This window comes from Engraulis encrasicolus, chromosome 1 (genome assembly GCF_034702125.1).
Source record: "Engraulis encrasicolus isolate BLACKSEA-1 chromosome 1, IST_EnEncr_1.0, whole genome shotgun sequence".
NCBI classification, from domain to species: Eukaryota; Metazoa; Chordata; class Actinopteri; order Clupeiformes; family Engraulidae; genus Engraulis; species Engraulis encrasicolus.
This window is the reverse complement of record NC_085857.1, coordinates 59,142,647-59,159,313: the sequence shown is the minus strand read 5'-3', so window position 1 is coordinate 59,159,313 and position 16,667 is coordinate 59,142,647. Positions and strand designations below refer to the sequence as shown.

At 43.8% G+C, this 16,667-nt stretch overlaps 1 protein-coding gene and 1 long non-coding RNA gene across 2 annotated transcripts; both read left to right on the top strand.

The window, feature by feature from the left end:
* Positions 1-7,386: 7,386 nt before the first annotated feature.
* Positions 7,387-12,260, top strand: LOC134456128 (uncharacterized). Its single transcript, XR_010036220.1, has 4 exons — positions 7,387-7,475; positions 7,598-7,668; positions 8,093-8,185; positions 10,941-12,260. It is a non-coding gene; the product is annotated as an uncharacterized LOC134456128 (long non-coding RNA).
* Positions 12,261-12,656: 396 nt separating this feature from the next.
* Positions 12,657-16,456, top strand: si:dkey-7l6.3 (zinc finger protein 316). The gene is made up of 4 exons (XM_063207429.1): positions 12,657-12,742; positions 12,824-13,158; positions 13,293-13,365; positions 15,191-16,456. The coding sequence occupies exons 2-4, from the start codon at positions 12,865-12,867 to the stop codon at positions 16,249-16,251; spliced, it is 1,428 nt and encodes a 475-aa protein (XP_063063499.1). The 5' UTR covers positions 12,657-12,742; positions 12,824-12,864; the 3' UTR covers positions 16,252-16,456.
* Positions 16,457-16,667: the final 211 nt, after the last annotated feature.

The following is a 16,667-nucleotide window of genomic DNA, read 5'->3' as shown; positions in this document are numbered from 1 at the left end:
ATGTTTGTGTGTAGGCCTGTAGCATACAAACATGTATCACATATAACATATCATCTGTCGTGTATCACATGTAGAATTATATCACATAGGCCTAACATACAAAATGTATTGGGGAAACTCGTCTCTCCCCTACCAAAATTCTGCCAACTAGACACACGTGCAGTCCCATTTCATGCTGTGAAGTGACAGCTTCTGCTCCTCTCCAGCATGTAAATAGAAATTAGGGAATCCTTTTTCATTTGCTGGGGAGACTCGTTCCAGCTCTTATTTTGTGTTGCCTCTGTTTTCCATTGTGTAAGAGTTTGTGTGCTGAACCAACAGGCATCAGTTCATCTAATCTGCTGCCAAATGCTTTAAAAACAACAACAACAACAACATATCTCTACATTTTTACTCACACTTTTTTACTACACATTTGCATTTGTCCTCTGACAGATGAAGTAGACTATCTCTACAGGACCGCTGGCCTACACTTAACTGCACCCACCCACACAACACATGTGTGCCAGTAACCCCATTTCTGTCAGATACACTCTAGTCAAAAATGAGACGGGAAACAGAGATATATTTCAGAAGCTTTATTTCTGAATGCATACATTTGTGTTTGGGGGTATGGCTCTGTTCGTAGGAAGTTCCCCGGGTTCTCCATGAGCTCCATGGAAGCCAATACAGGGAACAGCAGCATCCTCAGGTGGAGTGCCTTCCATTTAGCTGGAAAGGCGAAATACCCCCTAGAACAGAGCAAGCAACAACAACAACATGACATTGTTTGGCAATGATTAGTCTGGTGGAGCAGGGGAGGTGGTGGGAGCAAAACAAGCAGCAAAACGCAATGACAGGAAAACATATTCGGTAGTTTAAATAAAGCGCGCCAAAGGTCAGCATCCAATTGCGAGCAGCAGCTGATTAACCAAAGCGCAGCTGATTAGTGGAGAATTGTATGAGTTGGGTCGGCGTCAGCCAATAGGCAAAAGGGCGCGTTGACTACGTGGTCTGTCAGAACTATCGCCGGTTGCTCGATTTATGGCGCATGTATTTCCTGTCCATGCTGCTGTGATGCCATTCCAAAGTCCTCCACTCTCTATGGATACACCAGACTAGGGAGGACTATTTGGATGGGAGTGGAGACTTTAAACTTCCTCATTTGGCAAAGAAAGTACAGCCGCTGCCTGGATTTCTCTGTCAGGTGTTGAGTGTGTAGTGACCAGGAGAGGTGCTCTGTCAGTACCCCCAGGTACTTGTAACTGGAGACCCTCTCCACATGCTCCCCGCTGATGGTAAGTGGTGTGTATGCCCTGCATGTTCTCTTTCCCTATGGTTTAACACATGTTGAAATTGAGTTGCTGCTTTAAAATCTCAACCATCATCATAGATATCTGGCCTGCCTACCTCGTTTCGTCCGGGATTCCACCCCATCTCCAGGTGCTGCCTATGAGAGAGCCTGTTCACCCCCCATGCCTGTATCACTTCCCCATCCATCTCCCTCCACTTCACTCCACCTCCATGGAAAACATCATGCCTTATCCCTGTCCCCAAAAACTATCATCCAAAAGAGCTCAACGACTTTAGACTAGTGCCCCTAACTTCACTCATCATGAAGACAATGGAGAGACTGCTGCTGCACACTTAAGGGCAGATTATACTTCAGCAACGGCGCCCGTTGGTTCTGGTCGCTACCCACTGTTGATGTTATAGATCTGCGGACGAGTCTCTCATGTTGTTAGCCACATTTGGTTATATAGTTCCAAGGCTACAGTACAGTAGTCAGACTGCAGGCATTGTGCCGCGAGTGCTAAACTGATGTATTGTTTGTTTGTTACTTACTAATTCAGTCATTGTAGCTTAATTTATTTACACACACTACGTAGAAAGAAAGTGTTCGTATTTCACAGAATATTGACAGTTTGGATCTCGTACACTACCGGAGAACTGTGCTGCCACGAGAACAAGGAAGTAGTGAGGCGACTAATCACAGCGCCTTTTCTCTGCGACCTTCGCAACCGTCTGGCGTGTAGTCAGGATTTTCTTGAAGCAAGCGACGACGGTTGCAGAGCCTCTGCGTGGGGGTCGTGGTCGCGCACAGACGGTTGCAAAGGCTCTGCAACCGTCAGCGCCAATAAGTATAAATTGGCCTTTAGACCCCAGGTGAGTCATGCACTGGACAAAGTACTGCTGCTAAGGTTTTTTTAGGCCCTAAGCATAACTGCTCAGGAGGCCGCCCTCATAATTAAATAATAATAATAATAATAATGATAGGCCTATGTTTTTTTAGTCACCTCAATTTAGGAGGCCCCAATTTTGGGGCAAAGTGGTTGAGGCCCTAAGCGCTCTGTTTACTCTGCTTATGTCAGTCAATCATCTGTGTATTTTCAAAGGCCTGTGGCCCGAGCCCTTGGTCGCCAGCAGCGTCGTCAGTGCCTGATGGTCGGTGCGGATGGTGAACGCTCGGCCATAGAGGTAGACATGCCAGTGTTTGCATGCCCACAGACAGGCCAGTGCCTCCCTCTCCCCCAGAGAGTACTTCTGTTCTGCAGGCGTGAGTGCCCGTGAGGCAAAAGCGACCGGGCGTTCCACCCCGCCGTGGACTTGGAGAGCACGTTGGCATTGCTTTAAAGCATATATTTGTTGAGCTGAATTACTCATTATTAATTTCATGTTAGAATCAGAGTGTAGGTTTGTTTTTAATATTTCAATATTAATATATGTATATTATATAATATAATATTTAATATACAGCCTCGGCAAAAATTGAGAGACCACTTCCAAATGTTCAGTTTTTCTGATTTTGTTAAGGATAGGTATGGGTTTGAGTAAAACAAACTTTGTCATTTCATTCTATAAACTACCGAGAACATTTCCTCAGAATTTTGAAAGAAAATATTGTCATTTAGGTACTTTATTTGCAGAAAATCTCAAAATGGTCAAAATAACACATAAGATGCAATATTTCAAAACCTCAAAAAGGCCAAGAAAACAAGATTATATTAACTTTAAAACAACATAATACTAATGTATTTACTTAGGAAGACTCCAGAAATCAATATTTGGTGGAATAAGCCTGATTTGTAGACACAGCTTTCATGCGTTCCGTTACTCCTTAAGATTGTTCTTGGATGACCTTATTCCAGGCCTGGTGTAAGAATTCAAGTTGCTGAGCTTGGGTGGATGGCTTGTGACCATCCAGCTTCCTCTTGATCACATTCCAGAGGTTTTCATGGGGGTTCGGGCCTGGAGTTTGGGCTGACCATGTGGTGGGGTCATCCCTATGTTCCCCAGTTCCTATGTTCCCTGGGTCGTATGTTCCCCTCTACCAGGGAACATAGGACCCTTTTTTCAAAAAAGGGTTCTATGTTCCCCACTGCTTCAAAGTAGACTGCTGCCACATGGCAAAGTGCAGGTTGCTGCTGCAACTGTGACAGGTTTAGGGATAGTTTTGGTCAGGGCACAAATTTACAACTCAGAAACATTGCATTTCTGACAGGTTGGGTTTAGGGATGGTTATGGGAAGGGCGCAATTTGAAAACTTGGAAACATACAATGCGGGGAACATAAAACCCTCTTTTAGATAAAGGGTCCTATGTTCCCAGCTCCCATACAAAGACAGGGGAACATAGGACCCGGGGAACATAGGTACGCTCCCGATCTGGTGGTACTCCATCCACACCTTGATTGGCCAAGCCAGGGGCGGAGTGGCCCACCTTTTCCCACCGGGAGAATTTTCCCCTTGGCGGCCCTCTTTAAAAACAAAAAAAAACAAAGCGAACATGGTTTCCTAACCAAAAAGACAAAAGCCACGAAATCTGCAGTCGTACTACATGTGGACATTAGTGTTGTCAAAATATCAACCTGAAGTGGAGAATTGTAGCCTACACCTTGATGAAATGCACAGCCAGTGGTGTACGTAAAACGCAGGTATACGCACCCATTTCAAAATTTCAGGGATTACAGTAGGCCCTATACCCACTTAAAATTGATTGATCCATTATTTACAATAGCACAAATATATACAGTAGACTATACACACCTCAAAAAATGCTCAAATATACAGTATACCCACTTCAAAAAGTAGACTACACCACTGGAGCCATCATCACAGTCCAAAGCATTCATAGGCCTAGGTTAGGCTACATCACGCTACTGTTCCATGCAAATGTGCACTCCACTGTCATTTTGACAGTTTGAAATTGAAATATCGTTTAAGGAAGACAGGATGAGCATGGGCACAAAGTTTTGGGTGTGGGGATTTTTAGAAGAGTAGGCTTACAAAATATAGTATAGTAGCCTATAGCTTACAAAAAGTCTGTCTACATTGTGCAATAAACCCACCATGCAGCAAATAAGCCAAACTTAGCTACTTCAAACCACAACCATAAGTCAACAAAATGTATAACCAAACGGTGTAGGCCTACCTTAAAACGCTGTCTTCTCTTGTTTCTTGCAATCACTCTACTTTAATCCACAGCTTATTAGCCTACACACCCAGCACTGGTCACATCAGAATCTTGTGTGGTAATTATTTTGTTCCATTTCTTCAGACATAGGCTACATCCTAAATGTACCACATATAAATATATGTATGATAATAATATTATTTCGACTATAAGGAGATATATACTGGTAGGTCTAACAAATCAAAACAAAACCCATTGCTTCTGTTAGGTGCAGTTATCTTGCTTCTGTTAGGTGCAGTTATCTTCCTTACCACTTGGTGGAGTCTGTTCGTAACCCAAGTCAATAACCACAGAGCAAGTGAATCAGGACTGGAAAGACTGTAAACTGTAACAGTCGTGTGGAAATCGGAAAATAAATCATAATTTATTCATATTTCCATCCTTTGGTAACCAATATACATATCAAAGGTTCTTCAAATACTGAAAACGAAACTGTGTTACTAAGATCTTGTAAACTTCCGCGATCTACGGTGTATGAAAATTATCAGTAGAGAAGGGGTGTGGCCAATTTACTGTTTGACACCGTCAGTGAGGTATTGCCGTCTGGTATACGGTATGAATACTAACTAGTCAACTTGGCTCTAGAACAGGGAAGGGGAAAGTGGGAAGTCAGTGCTTATAAGTACCACCTCTAAATTTCAGGGCCGGTTGGGAACGAAGTGTGGCCGCATCATTACATTTCACGGCCGCGGCCCACCGGGACAAGTCCCCGATCTCCCGACGGCCACTCCGCGCCTGGGCCAAGCTGAGTGGCTGGAGCATTGTCCTTCTCTAAAAAACATTCCTGTGTTCGGGAGCGTTGTCTGAACATTAGGAATTAAATTTTGGTCCAAGGTAACTTTGCATGTGGGTTCAGAGACGCGCCGTTTGCAAAGATGAATCTGACCGATTTCAGCCTTGCTGAAGCTCCCTCAGATCATCTCCTATCCTTGGCCAAATTTTGCATCTAATCCAACACCTGGTCATCTAATGGTTAGCTAGAGACCTGGAGAGGTCTATGAAGATATGAACCACAGTAACTTGCATCTGCTGTGAATTTTGGCAGAGAATAGGTAATTATCTGAGGGAGCCTCAGCAAGGTTGAAATCAGTCAAAATCATTATTGCAAATGATGCGTCTCTGAAGTCACATACAAAGTTACCTTGGGCCAAAACATGATTCCTTCTGTTCTGACAACGCCCCTGAACGCTGAGGAAGGATAATGCTCCAGCCACTCAGCTTGCCATTCAAGGTGTGGATGGCGTATCACCAGATCAATATCCTGATATGGTCAGCCCAAACTCCTCCAGACCCGAACCCCCTTGAAAACCTCTGGAATGAGATCAAGAGGAAGCTGGATGGGCACAAGCCATCAACCCAAGCTCAGCATCTTGAATTCTTGTACCAGGCCTGGAATTAAGTCATCCAAAAACAATGTGAAGGAGTAATGGAACGCATACCAAAACGCATGAAAGCTGCCACTACAAATCAGGCTTATTCCACCAAATAGGCCTACTGATTTCTGAATTCTTCCCAAAATAATACATTACTACTGTATTGTTTTAAAGTTAACATCATCTTGTTTTCTTTGGCTTTTTTGAGATTTGGAAACATTGCATCTTATACGTTATTTTGACCATTTTGATATTTTCTGCAAATAAAGTATCTGAATGACAATATTTACTTTTGAAATTCGGAGGAAATGTTGTCGGTAGTTCATAGAATGAAATGACGAAGTTTGTTTTACTCAAACCCATACCTATCCATAACAAAATCAGAAAAACTGAAAATTTGGAAGTGGTCTCTCAATTTTTGCCGCGGCTGTATATATACCCCACCCCCACACACACCCAATCTAGATGTAATTTGAACCCATTGAAATATCAGATACTATCAGTGTGCCCCTGCATCTTTTCCAGCTGTTTTCTTCCATCTAGTGGTGAATTGCAAGCACATTCACATAGTTCCAGGCTGAGCGTCTATCAGTAAATTAATTGTATTATTGTGATATTAATATTATTAAGTAATATTAATATTAATATCAATATAGTAATTCAGGGTTTCCCAAACTCGGGTGCGTGCACCCCTGGGGGTGCATGACATTCCACACGGGGGTCCGCGAGCTGAATTGAGTGGCGGATATGTGTGTTTTTACACAGCATTAATGAAAATTAAGTAGCTTTTAATTCTATGGTGAATTGTAGGCCTATGCTTAAGAAACATCAAGTCTATTGGAAATGAGGATTCCCCAAATGTCTCTGCATAGTGCAATGATTTGTGCAGTGAAGCCATATTTGAGTGGCCATCAGCACACCCAGAGGCGCATCTTGCCACAAGGCAAGGCAGCCAGCCGCTTGGGGCCCCCAAGCCCTATAGTGGATAACAGCCCACACACAGTGATTTTGGTTCAAATGTTCATTATTTTGCAAAACAAAGGAGATACGCACTCCGCGCTTCTAAATTGACAATCCGGTGCAACCAGAGCAGGACCAAAACATAGGCAAAAAGGGTTCATTATTTTGCATTTTCGCTTGGGGCCCCACCTGACCCTAAAATCGCCACTGAGCACACCAAAACATTTGTTTATGGGGTGCACAAACCACATTGAAACGTAGCCTACAAGGGGGTGAGCAAGGGAAAAAAGTTTGGGAACTAAGTAGCCTTCTTATTAATATCAATACAATTAACTAATTAACACATAATCACAATTATGTTGCCTTTCTCTGTCAATGACAATACAACTCTTGAATCTCTGTCCATTAATACTTAAAGCTGAGTTGAAAATAGACTTGTAGAGATTGCAAAATTGCGAGCACATTCACATTACTCCAGACCGTATGTAACCATAATGTTGTGCTGTGCCTTTAAATGCCCTTGTGTAACTGACCCAAGTCCCGCCCACCTTCAAGCATGTTATTGGTCGATCGGTGCGCTAACTCAATTCTGATTGGATCTGAATGTGTCAGTCGTCTTGTAGCCCGGAAAAAACACAGCTGTAACGTGGATCCATTGAATCTTCAGTGTCCTTGTAACACAACCGTACAAGTAAGTAGACTAAATAACGTTTTGTACTGATGTACTAACTTCACTTACATGTAATCACCAATAGTCTGTGATAAAAACCTGCCAGCTACATGATGTATTTGTGTGGGTTTTTTTTTTTTCAGAAATGCCGACCTCTCCTGTTAAAACGCGGATCCCTCTGACCAGTTTTGGACACCTGATATCTGAAGTCAAGGTGGGTCGCGGAAAAAAAGCTGTATACTTGGTCTTTGTATTACTGTAATTTTATGTAACTTTTTATGTGTGTTTGGGGGTGTTTTTTATACAGCATTGCATGCATACTATTTTATGTAATTTGATATGAGGAGTAATATATATGTGCAATATAGGGTTAGCATTACTTTTGGATGACAGTTTGTTGGGGACAAAATGGAAGGTTGTCCCTACTTACTAACAGTGGTGTGTGTTTGTGGTGGTTTGTGGAGTGGGGGCGGCATTAGCTTGTGTGCCCAATACATGTGATAGTATTTATTTGCTGTGGGACCCATTATGAAAATACTTTGCCAATCTGGTGTGTGTGTGTGTGTGTGTGTGTGTGTGTGTGTGTGTGTGTGTGTGTGTGTGTGTGTGTGTGTGTGTGTGTGTGTGTGTGTGTGTAGAGGCAACTGTTTGGGATCGAGCCGCCGGCTACAGTGAATTTGAGCGGATGGAGGAAACATTTCAACTCCTACACTCTACAGGGACGACGCAACGTAAGACACACACACACACACACACACACACACACAGTTTCTTCTGTTCTTCTAGCCTCTCTCTTAAGCTCAAACTACATGACTTTAAAATCATATCTGATTTTGATATCAGGTTGCGGTGAACTGAGGAAGAGTATCTCGATCTTTGATCGGAAACACCTCAATACCCAACGTTCCATTTCGATTCATAAATATAAACCAGTTTTTGATATACGATTTTGCAGTCTGCAACTCTTTGAACTGGCAAAATACTATTCTTAGAACGTTGTGTGACCAAAAATGTTGTGAACACTATCATTTAGCCAAATGAATGTTAAGTCATTAAGGTATAAGACCAAAATCCTAAAGATAGAAGACAAAAGCAACACCCTGTGAGTCTTCCAGGTCAACTTACTATGCCCTGCTCTATCTCACCTAAACTAAAGTGAGAAGAAAAACACCATCACCAAATTGTAGTTATCCTAGTACGAGAGTGCTAAGCTTGCAGCGCGAAACGACCAGAAATGGAATGCGCGCACTAGGGTGCCATGCACGCTCTGGAGGATCGACCCTCGAAGGGAGGAGACACAGGAGGAGAGAGAGAGAGCCCGAACGCTGCTTTGTCCTGCCTTAAGTAGGTTGTCAGGCGAAAACAAAGCAGCTGTCCAGCAGGAAGGCAATACAGCTCCGCGTAACAATACACACGTGTAGAAGTTTGGGGTCATGCGGCCTATATCCGGCACCAGTAAGGAATTACTCTTAGGAAGAAAAGGTTTTTACAACCTCTGCTCGCCTCCAATACAGATCCTGGCCACATTATTAGAATATCATGAAAAAGTTAATTTATTTCCACAATTCCATCAATAATGTTTAACTTTCATGGATTGTAAATGCATTGCCCACATTTTGAACTATTCCAATCATTCATTTGTTTATTTTTGCACATTTTGGCCTTCACTCTTCACCCTTCAAAATACCCAATAGATTTCTATGCCAAGTTTTGATGATTTGGTAGTATGGACATTCTAATTTACCAGAAATAAAACCCCATTCATTTCCAATGTAGCCTGTGTGTGTGTGTGTGTGTGTGTGTGTGTGTGTGTGTGTGTGTGTGTGTGTGTGTGTGTGTGTGTGTGTGTGTGTGTGTGTGTGTGTGTGCAGCCCCGCCGACAGGGGGGGACTAAAGGGCTTTTTGTCCCGGGCCCTGGGAATTCTGGAATAGAGGGGGGCCCATAACTGGGCCCCCATGACGTTGGGCTCAATTATGATACGTTCACTTCAAAATGTGTTGTTTTTTAGGGTAGAAAAGTGCTTTAATTGCATTCAAACAATTATTTAGGCCTATAGATGTTTGTCTTCATTGCCCTTGAAAAAACGGCCAATATCCCCTATCACCCCTATTCCAAAATGGATTGGTCTTTCTAGAAAAAAAGACGACAGCATTCGATAAGTGGTCAGTGTGCGCGAGCCAGTTAGTAAATATGCAAAAGTCAGGAGCGCAGAAAAATAAGGAACAACGAAAAATACAGGAAGAAGCCAAAAGGCTGAGGGGTTCTCTGGCTAAATATTTCAGGAAAGACTGGAATGATGTAGCAGGCACCAGTAAAAGCAGCTGTGCAGCAGATCCAGGTAAGACACGGCAAACTTTTTCCAGCCCCGTCGTCAAGTAGCCTAACATTGGCACAGGAGGCCGTGAGCAAGTCACACGGCGGTAATCAGTATCAGAGAGACAGGGGGTATCGAATAATTTGATTACCACAACGGCTTAATAACAACGTGTTTCATGCGCCTATGTAATTGAATCTATGAATATGCGCATTAGGCCTACTCTGCAATTATGTGTCTAAATCAAAAGTTTCAGGCAGGCACGCGCACGCCATTCAGGCTGAATTGATATGAGAATCATCCCCGGTCAGCTGAATTACAGCCAGTGTAACTCGACTCTGGTTTAAACTTATTTGGTTTAAAATAAGCCAGTGGCATGTCAACGTGTGAAATTGACATTTAGATAGCCTAGAATTGAATGTAACGAATGGGTTATAACGGTGTCGTTTTGGGGTAACCTGTAACTTTCGGTTCTGATTGCGGTGAACTTGACACTCGCAAGATGAATGTGCTCCGCCTTGTTCCCCTCTCTGGAAGTTCAGCGGACATACACGCGTCCTTGACATGATTCCCCTTGGTCAAGTGAAAATGGTCGATGTGATGAAAAATGTGCTATTCATGAGCTTAAGTAATACAATAGCGTGGATTTTATTGTGATAGCATTTTGAAAACCATAACTCCACTCAGTCCATATCCGTAAGGTTGTAAATAAGTTTATCCGTTATAAATGGGCTTGTCATCCCGACGTGGTGTGTTTTGGAGCTGCACAAGGGAATTACGTGGTTGTGGTTGGGCGTTTGACTATTTTGTGTAGGGACCGTCAGGGATGAGGGGGTGGGGGGCTTTTTTGGTGTTGGGAGGGGGGGCCCATTGAGAAAATTTTGTCCCGGGCCCAGCCAAACCTGTCAGCGGCCCTGTGTGTGTGTGTGTGTGTGTGTGTGTGTGTGTGTGCGTGCGTGCGTGCTCAGTTTGGGGTGGTGATGTATATTAATCTAATATCTCTCATGTGTGTATGTGTGTGTGTGTGTGTGTGTGTGTGTGTGTGTGTGTGTGTGTGTGTCTGTCTTCAGTTTGGGCTGGTGATGTTTACTACTCTAATGTATCTCTCTCGTGTGTGTGTGTGTGTGTGTGTGTGTGTGTGTGTGTGTGTGTGTGTGTGTGTGTCGTCTAGTTTGTGCTGGTGACGTATGCTGCCATGGCTGTGGGCGGAGCCGCCGCCTACATCATCAGCAGGAGGAGGAACCAGGAAGTGGAGAAGAGCAGCAGCACCACCTCACCTTGATCTCGCACACACACACACACACACACACACACACACACACACACACACACACACACACACACACACACACACACACACACACACACAGGGTTCTTTCCATGATCCTAACCATCATCCCCAGGTGCTGATGAAACTGAGGTGATCCTGTGCAGTCCAGAACTCAGGGCTCGAACCCGCTACCTCCTAGTCAACACATCGGTTCGGCCATGGGAGGGACAGTATGATACCGCTGAGCTAAATAGCCAGTAAAATAGTCCAGCGCTACCGATACTGTATGAGGCTTCGGGAGGGAGGTTTACTAACGTTCCCATTACTTGTTCCCTGTCACACTCGTCACAAGACTTCATTGACGACATGAGTTGAGTTCAATATCTCGCAAAAACGCAAGTGAAAGGTAATTTTGTTATTTGCAATTAGGATGTTGAAACGGGATAAGTGTGTGTGTGTGTGTGTGAGTGTTTGAGAGGGAACGAATGACTTGGGACCGTTCTCTCTCACAGTCAGAGCGCCAGCTAGACGTACTCTAATAAAATGATGTGAATACATGCACCCGCACCTTTTATAGTTTGCACCCAGAAACACAATGTCTGCACCCAGTACCTCATCTATGAATGTATGCATCAATAAAAAAATGAACGATATCTCCTGTGAGTGCAACTTAAATCAGATGGGTCCAGAAACAGATATGTCCACATACACATATGGTAATACAGTATGTAGGTTAAAGGAGAACTCCAGACAATTTTAACATGCAGTCAACACTACCCTTGACTTGTCAGTACCCGTTGATGCTGCATTTTTCGGATCAGCCCTTTCCGAGATCTGAGCTATTCTATTGGGGGCAGATTTAGTTTACATTGAAAACATTCTTAACATAGGCCTACTCTAAACTATCGCTGTTTGCTAGTTGTCTGCTGATGTTGCATAACCTTTTGGATGTTTTTGGGTGAAGATGTTTTTTTTGAAATGTAAACAAACACCTGCCCCCATTACAATGACCAGGATCTCGGAAAAGGCTGAAGAAAAGAAAAGAAAACAAAAACTGACAAGTCCAGGGTAGTGTGAGCATTACAAGTGCATGTTGAAATTGGCTGGAGCTATCCTTTAATGTATGTGAAATTATATGTGTATCATCTTGTGTATTCTGTGTTTATGTATGCTACTGCACACTATAATTCCCATGGGAATAATAAATGATACTGTACTCTACTAGTTAATTCAATCATTTATTGATTCATTTTCCAAGGATGGACTGACAACATGAATGTAATTAAATTAAAAAATTAAATGTGATTTAATACATACCTATTGGCTGTGCTATTGTTGTAGGCCTACTGTAAAGGTGGAAGCCAGTAACTAACATCAAAATGAACTTTTCAACAAATGTAATGTAAACAGTATAGACAGAGACAACACCTTGGCAATTGTGAGAACAATGCAAGTCTGCAGTCAACAACTATATTAATAACAATAATCACCGTCAACATTTTTTTTAATAAATGATTAAATTCAATAATAACTATAAATGGGAATTTGTACTGCATTACTCACATAGCCAGTGAAACTTTTATTTTGATAACTATGGCCTTTGCCACCACAAACCGGAAATACCCAAAAAACAATAACACAAGGAGAATCGACTGCCGTGCTGCTGGGGCGAGAGCGTCTCTTGGGCAACGGCTCCCTTGCCGGTAATTAAACGGTGACATCCCGTAATACTCGTTAACCGTTGTCATCAAGACAAGGATTGACAGTTCTGACATCCATTTTAGGGAGGTTGGTTGTAGTTGAAGTGAGAAGGGAGATTGAAAGAATGGCGAACTACCGAACCTTTCACTCCCAGCTCTCCAGTATCATGGAGACGCTGACTCGAGCGGCAGTAGCCGAGATCTGCGAGCTTGTGGATGATGGTTACGCCGTGTTACACCTCGAGATCTCACGGCACCAGAAGGAGAACGAGGATCTACGGCAGAAACTGCAGCTGATTGAGAGCATCATTGCCCGTGGAGCCGTGACCGACAGGACCATCTCCGGCCGTGAATCTCGGCTGATGCGCGAAGCAGCCCGGGGGAAAACGGTTATGGTGATGGAAGAATCATGTTCGGGGGTGAGGACTATTTAGTAGTATTTTTTAACTGTTTAAAATGTTGAACCGTTCGTTTATTTTCGTCAAACTTCCATTTCCATGGTGTTTTAATTGTGATTGACTTTGATTGGTTGTGGGTGTTGGCTTTCTTTCAGTCACGTGGGTTCGACGAGAGCCAACCAATCGCCGTAGAGATCAAACAGGAGCAACCGGAAGCAGGGGAAACAGGTTTGTGTCTGTCTGTAACCTGAAAACTAGATAACAGTCTGGACACAAATAATAATTAAAGAAAAGGAGTGTTGATAAATCAGAGTAGGCTTGGATTGGATTCACATAATGGGACTGTTTGGTGTTTATAACTTAAGCTTACATATGATTCATGCAGTGCATGCACAGGGGTTAGACAAAAAAATAAACACCTGGCTACACCACAATAATTTGTTGTGGTGGGAACAGGAGAGTTGAGGTACACATTTAATTCTGGTGTGATTTGGACAGCTGTTGTTTTATGGTGTTTGGACACAATCCGGGTTAGGACCCAAACATCCCCTTCAGACAGCTAAGTTACCTCTTGCGTCCACAGTAAATTATGTTGATGTGGTTCGTCCTTCTTGGTGGTATGCGGACATTACCCTGGATACCAAAGGCTCTCGATACATCACAAAGACTTGCTGTCTTGGTCACAAATGCACCAGCAAGACGTGTACTACCAACTATTTATCCACTTTTGAACTCTGACATGTCCCCCATTGTTATGTGCATTGCCATACTTTGAGCCAAATTGTGCTCTTAACTAATTAAACCTTCACACTCTGCTCTTACTGGTGCAATGTGCAATTAATGCAGTTTGGCCACCAGGTTGGTCAAATTTATCAATGAAACCTCCCACACTAAAATGGCAGATGTTTCACTTTCATTGTTTAGCAAACTTGCAACTGATATTATGTAACGCACATGTGGTTGGTGTGTAAACACACATTATGTACATATTTACAAACATGTGGTTGCTATGTAAACACACATTATGTACATTACAAACATGTGGTTGGTATGGAAACACACATTATGTACATATTTACCAACATGTGACTTGATGTTATGTAAACAGAAATTATGGGCATATTTACAAACACATGTAACTGATATTATCTAACACATTATGTAGATTGTGTGTAACTGGTTGGTATGTAAAGAAGAAAAGTCATATGAACCTCATGTAAAACGACTGTGAACTGTACTGTAAATGTTGAAGACATAACTTACTTCCTGATCTTTCTAACTAACACTGTAGATTATAGATAGATAGATAGATAGATAGATAGTCAGGTAGATAGATAGATAATCATTATTTTCCCCCAGGGGGAAATTAGATTTCACCTCCACCGCAGCTTGTCACAGCCAACATGTAGACATGCAGTGTTATAGCATATAAGACAGACAGTCTTGTATTCCCAATGCTTAACTTAAACTGAAACGGTCATGCGTATATATATACACACACACGCACGTACGCACACACACACACACTGTAGCTCCCCCAGGAACATGCAGAGACGCAGTTTTATTTTAAACTACAGGGTCGCTTGTCTTTATAACGCATTGTCCCATGAACACTGACAATGACGAACTACAAATGAAATTAAACTGATGTGGGTCACATTAAACAAGCACTAGATTAATATTGTCAGCATGAAAGATATGTAGTTAACTGTACAACATTAGGAGACATAAGCTTACCACTGGTCACAGCCATCATGGGACTAGGATATTGATGCAGATTAGTTGTCTTAGTATTTGGAAGCCTTGGACATGTACACAAACTTGTTCTAACAAGGACTGCAGCTATTCCGACGATGCACAACTACTGAAAAAACACTACCAAGTACTGTTCCATCTCTGCCATCATGGGTACCGGTAGTTTGTCCATCTGGAGACTGAGGTGCCCCGTATATCCATGGAAAATATTGGCCTGATTAACTGCAACTCTGCTGTGATTTAATGGGCTTCTAATGGGCTGCGATCCAAATGAAAGTATTCAAATATGTGTTTTCAGGAGATGACGAGAGGGATGGCGCGGACATGCTTTCCCATGATTCCTTGGGAGAGGGAGAGGAGGTGGAGGAGATCCCCACGGAGCATGAGGAGGACAACGGCAGCGGAAGCAGCAGCAGCAACCCACACACTCGCACACATGCTCTCTTCCACCCGGATCCCACCGACGCAACTCATACGCCACACTCCCTCTCACTTTCACAGCACACACAGCGCTCCCTGTCACACGGTACGGGGGACTCCGAGCTGGGCCATGCTATACTGTTGGAAAGTGACGATGAGAACACACACGCTGACCTCACCCTCGACTCGATACACACGGACTCCGACACACACACTCACTCGGACGCCTTCTCCGATACCGCGCAGGGACCCACGGACACAGCCGGCCCGCACTCGCACACTCACGCTGACCCGCTGGCCCTCGACGCACATGGGGACGTAGACACAGCCGACACGCACGCAGCGGGCGTGGGGGGTTTCATGGATCGTGCGTGTGTGAAGCCGGAAGTGGGAGTTGGCGTGACAATGGGCGTGACGGAGTTGCTGTCGGAGTGGCGCACGCGCGGCGCGCACACACACGGCCACCACAGCGCGCTGTCGCACGTCCACACACACGGCTTCCCACACACACTAACCAGCAGCCTCCGCTCCGGCAGTCCCTCCTCCTCAGCCTCGGCCGTGTCCTCTCTCTTCGGCGCTGGCGTTGGGTTGCTTTCACACACATTTCGCTCTCACGGACATGCTCACACACACGGACACGGACAGGGACACAAGCGTAGCTTCATCTGTGCGTTCTGCGGTAAGAGTTTCACCACGTCTCAGTCGCTGGACACACACACGCGCATTCACACAGGGGAGAGGCCGTTTCGATGCGCCCAGTGCGGAAAGCGATTCACGCAGTCGGGTCACCTGACGGCTCACCAGACCGTTCACACAGGAGAGAGACCTCATCCATGTACATATTGCTCCAAGCGCTTCGCAGGGAAACAGTATCTACGCATTCACATGAGGAAACATCATCCAGACCAACAACACCCGGATCAGCAACAACAAGGATAATCTTCAAAATAGATAGTTAAAACACACACACACGGGAAAGACTGCGTCCCTGCACTTACTGCTCAAAACGCTTTGCTGGGAAACAATAAATATTTATGTAAACATATGAGAAAACGCCACCCGGACCAACAGCAGCAAGGATAAGGTTGAAGACACACACACACACATACACATACACACACGCGCACATACACACACACACACACGTACATGAAATAAAGACCATATAACGAACACAAACACACTTTTACCAGACTTTACGGTGTGTGTTTCGAGAGACAGAAAGAACTGCATAAATGCTGACTGACTTAAATGCTTGCTGTACCTTGACATTGTGGCCTAACACACACACGTGCAGAGAAATCTGGCCTTCTCTGCGAGTTGACTGTTGTTAATGTTCATCAGCAAACTATGAT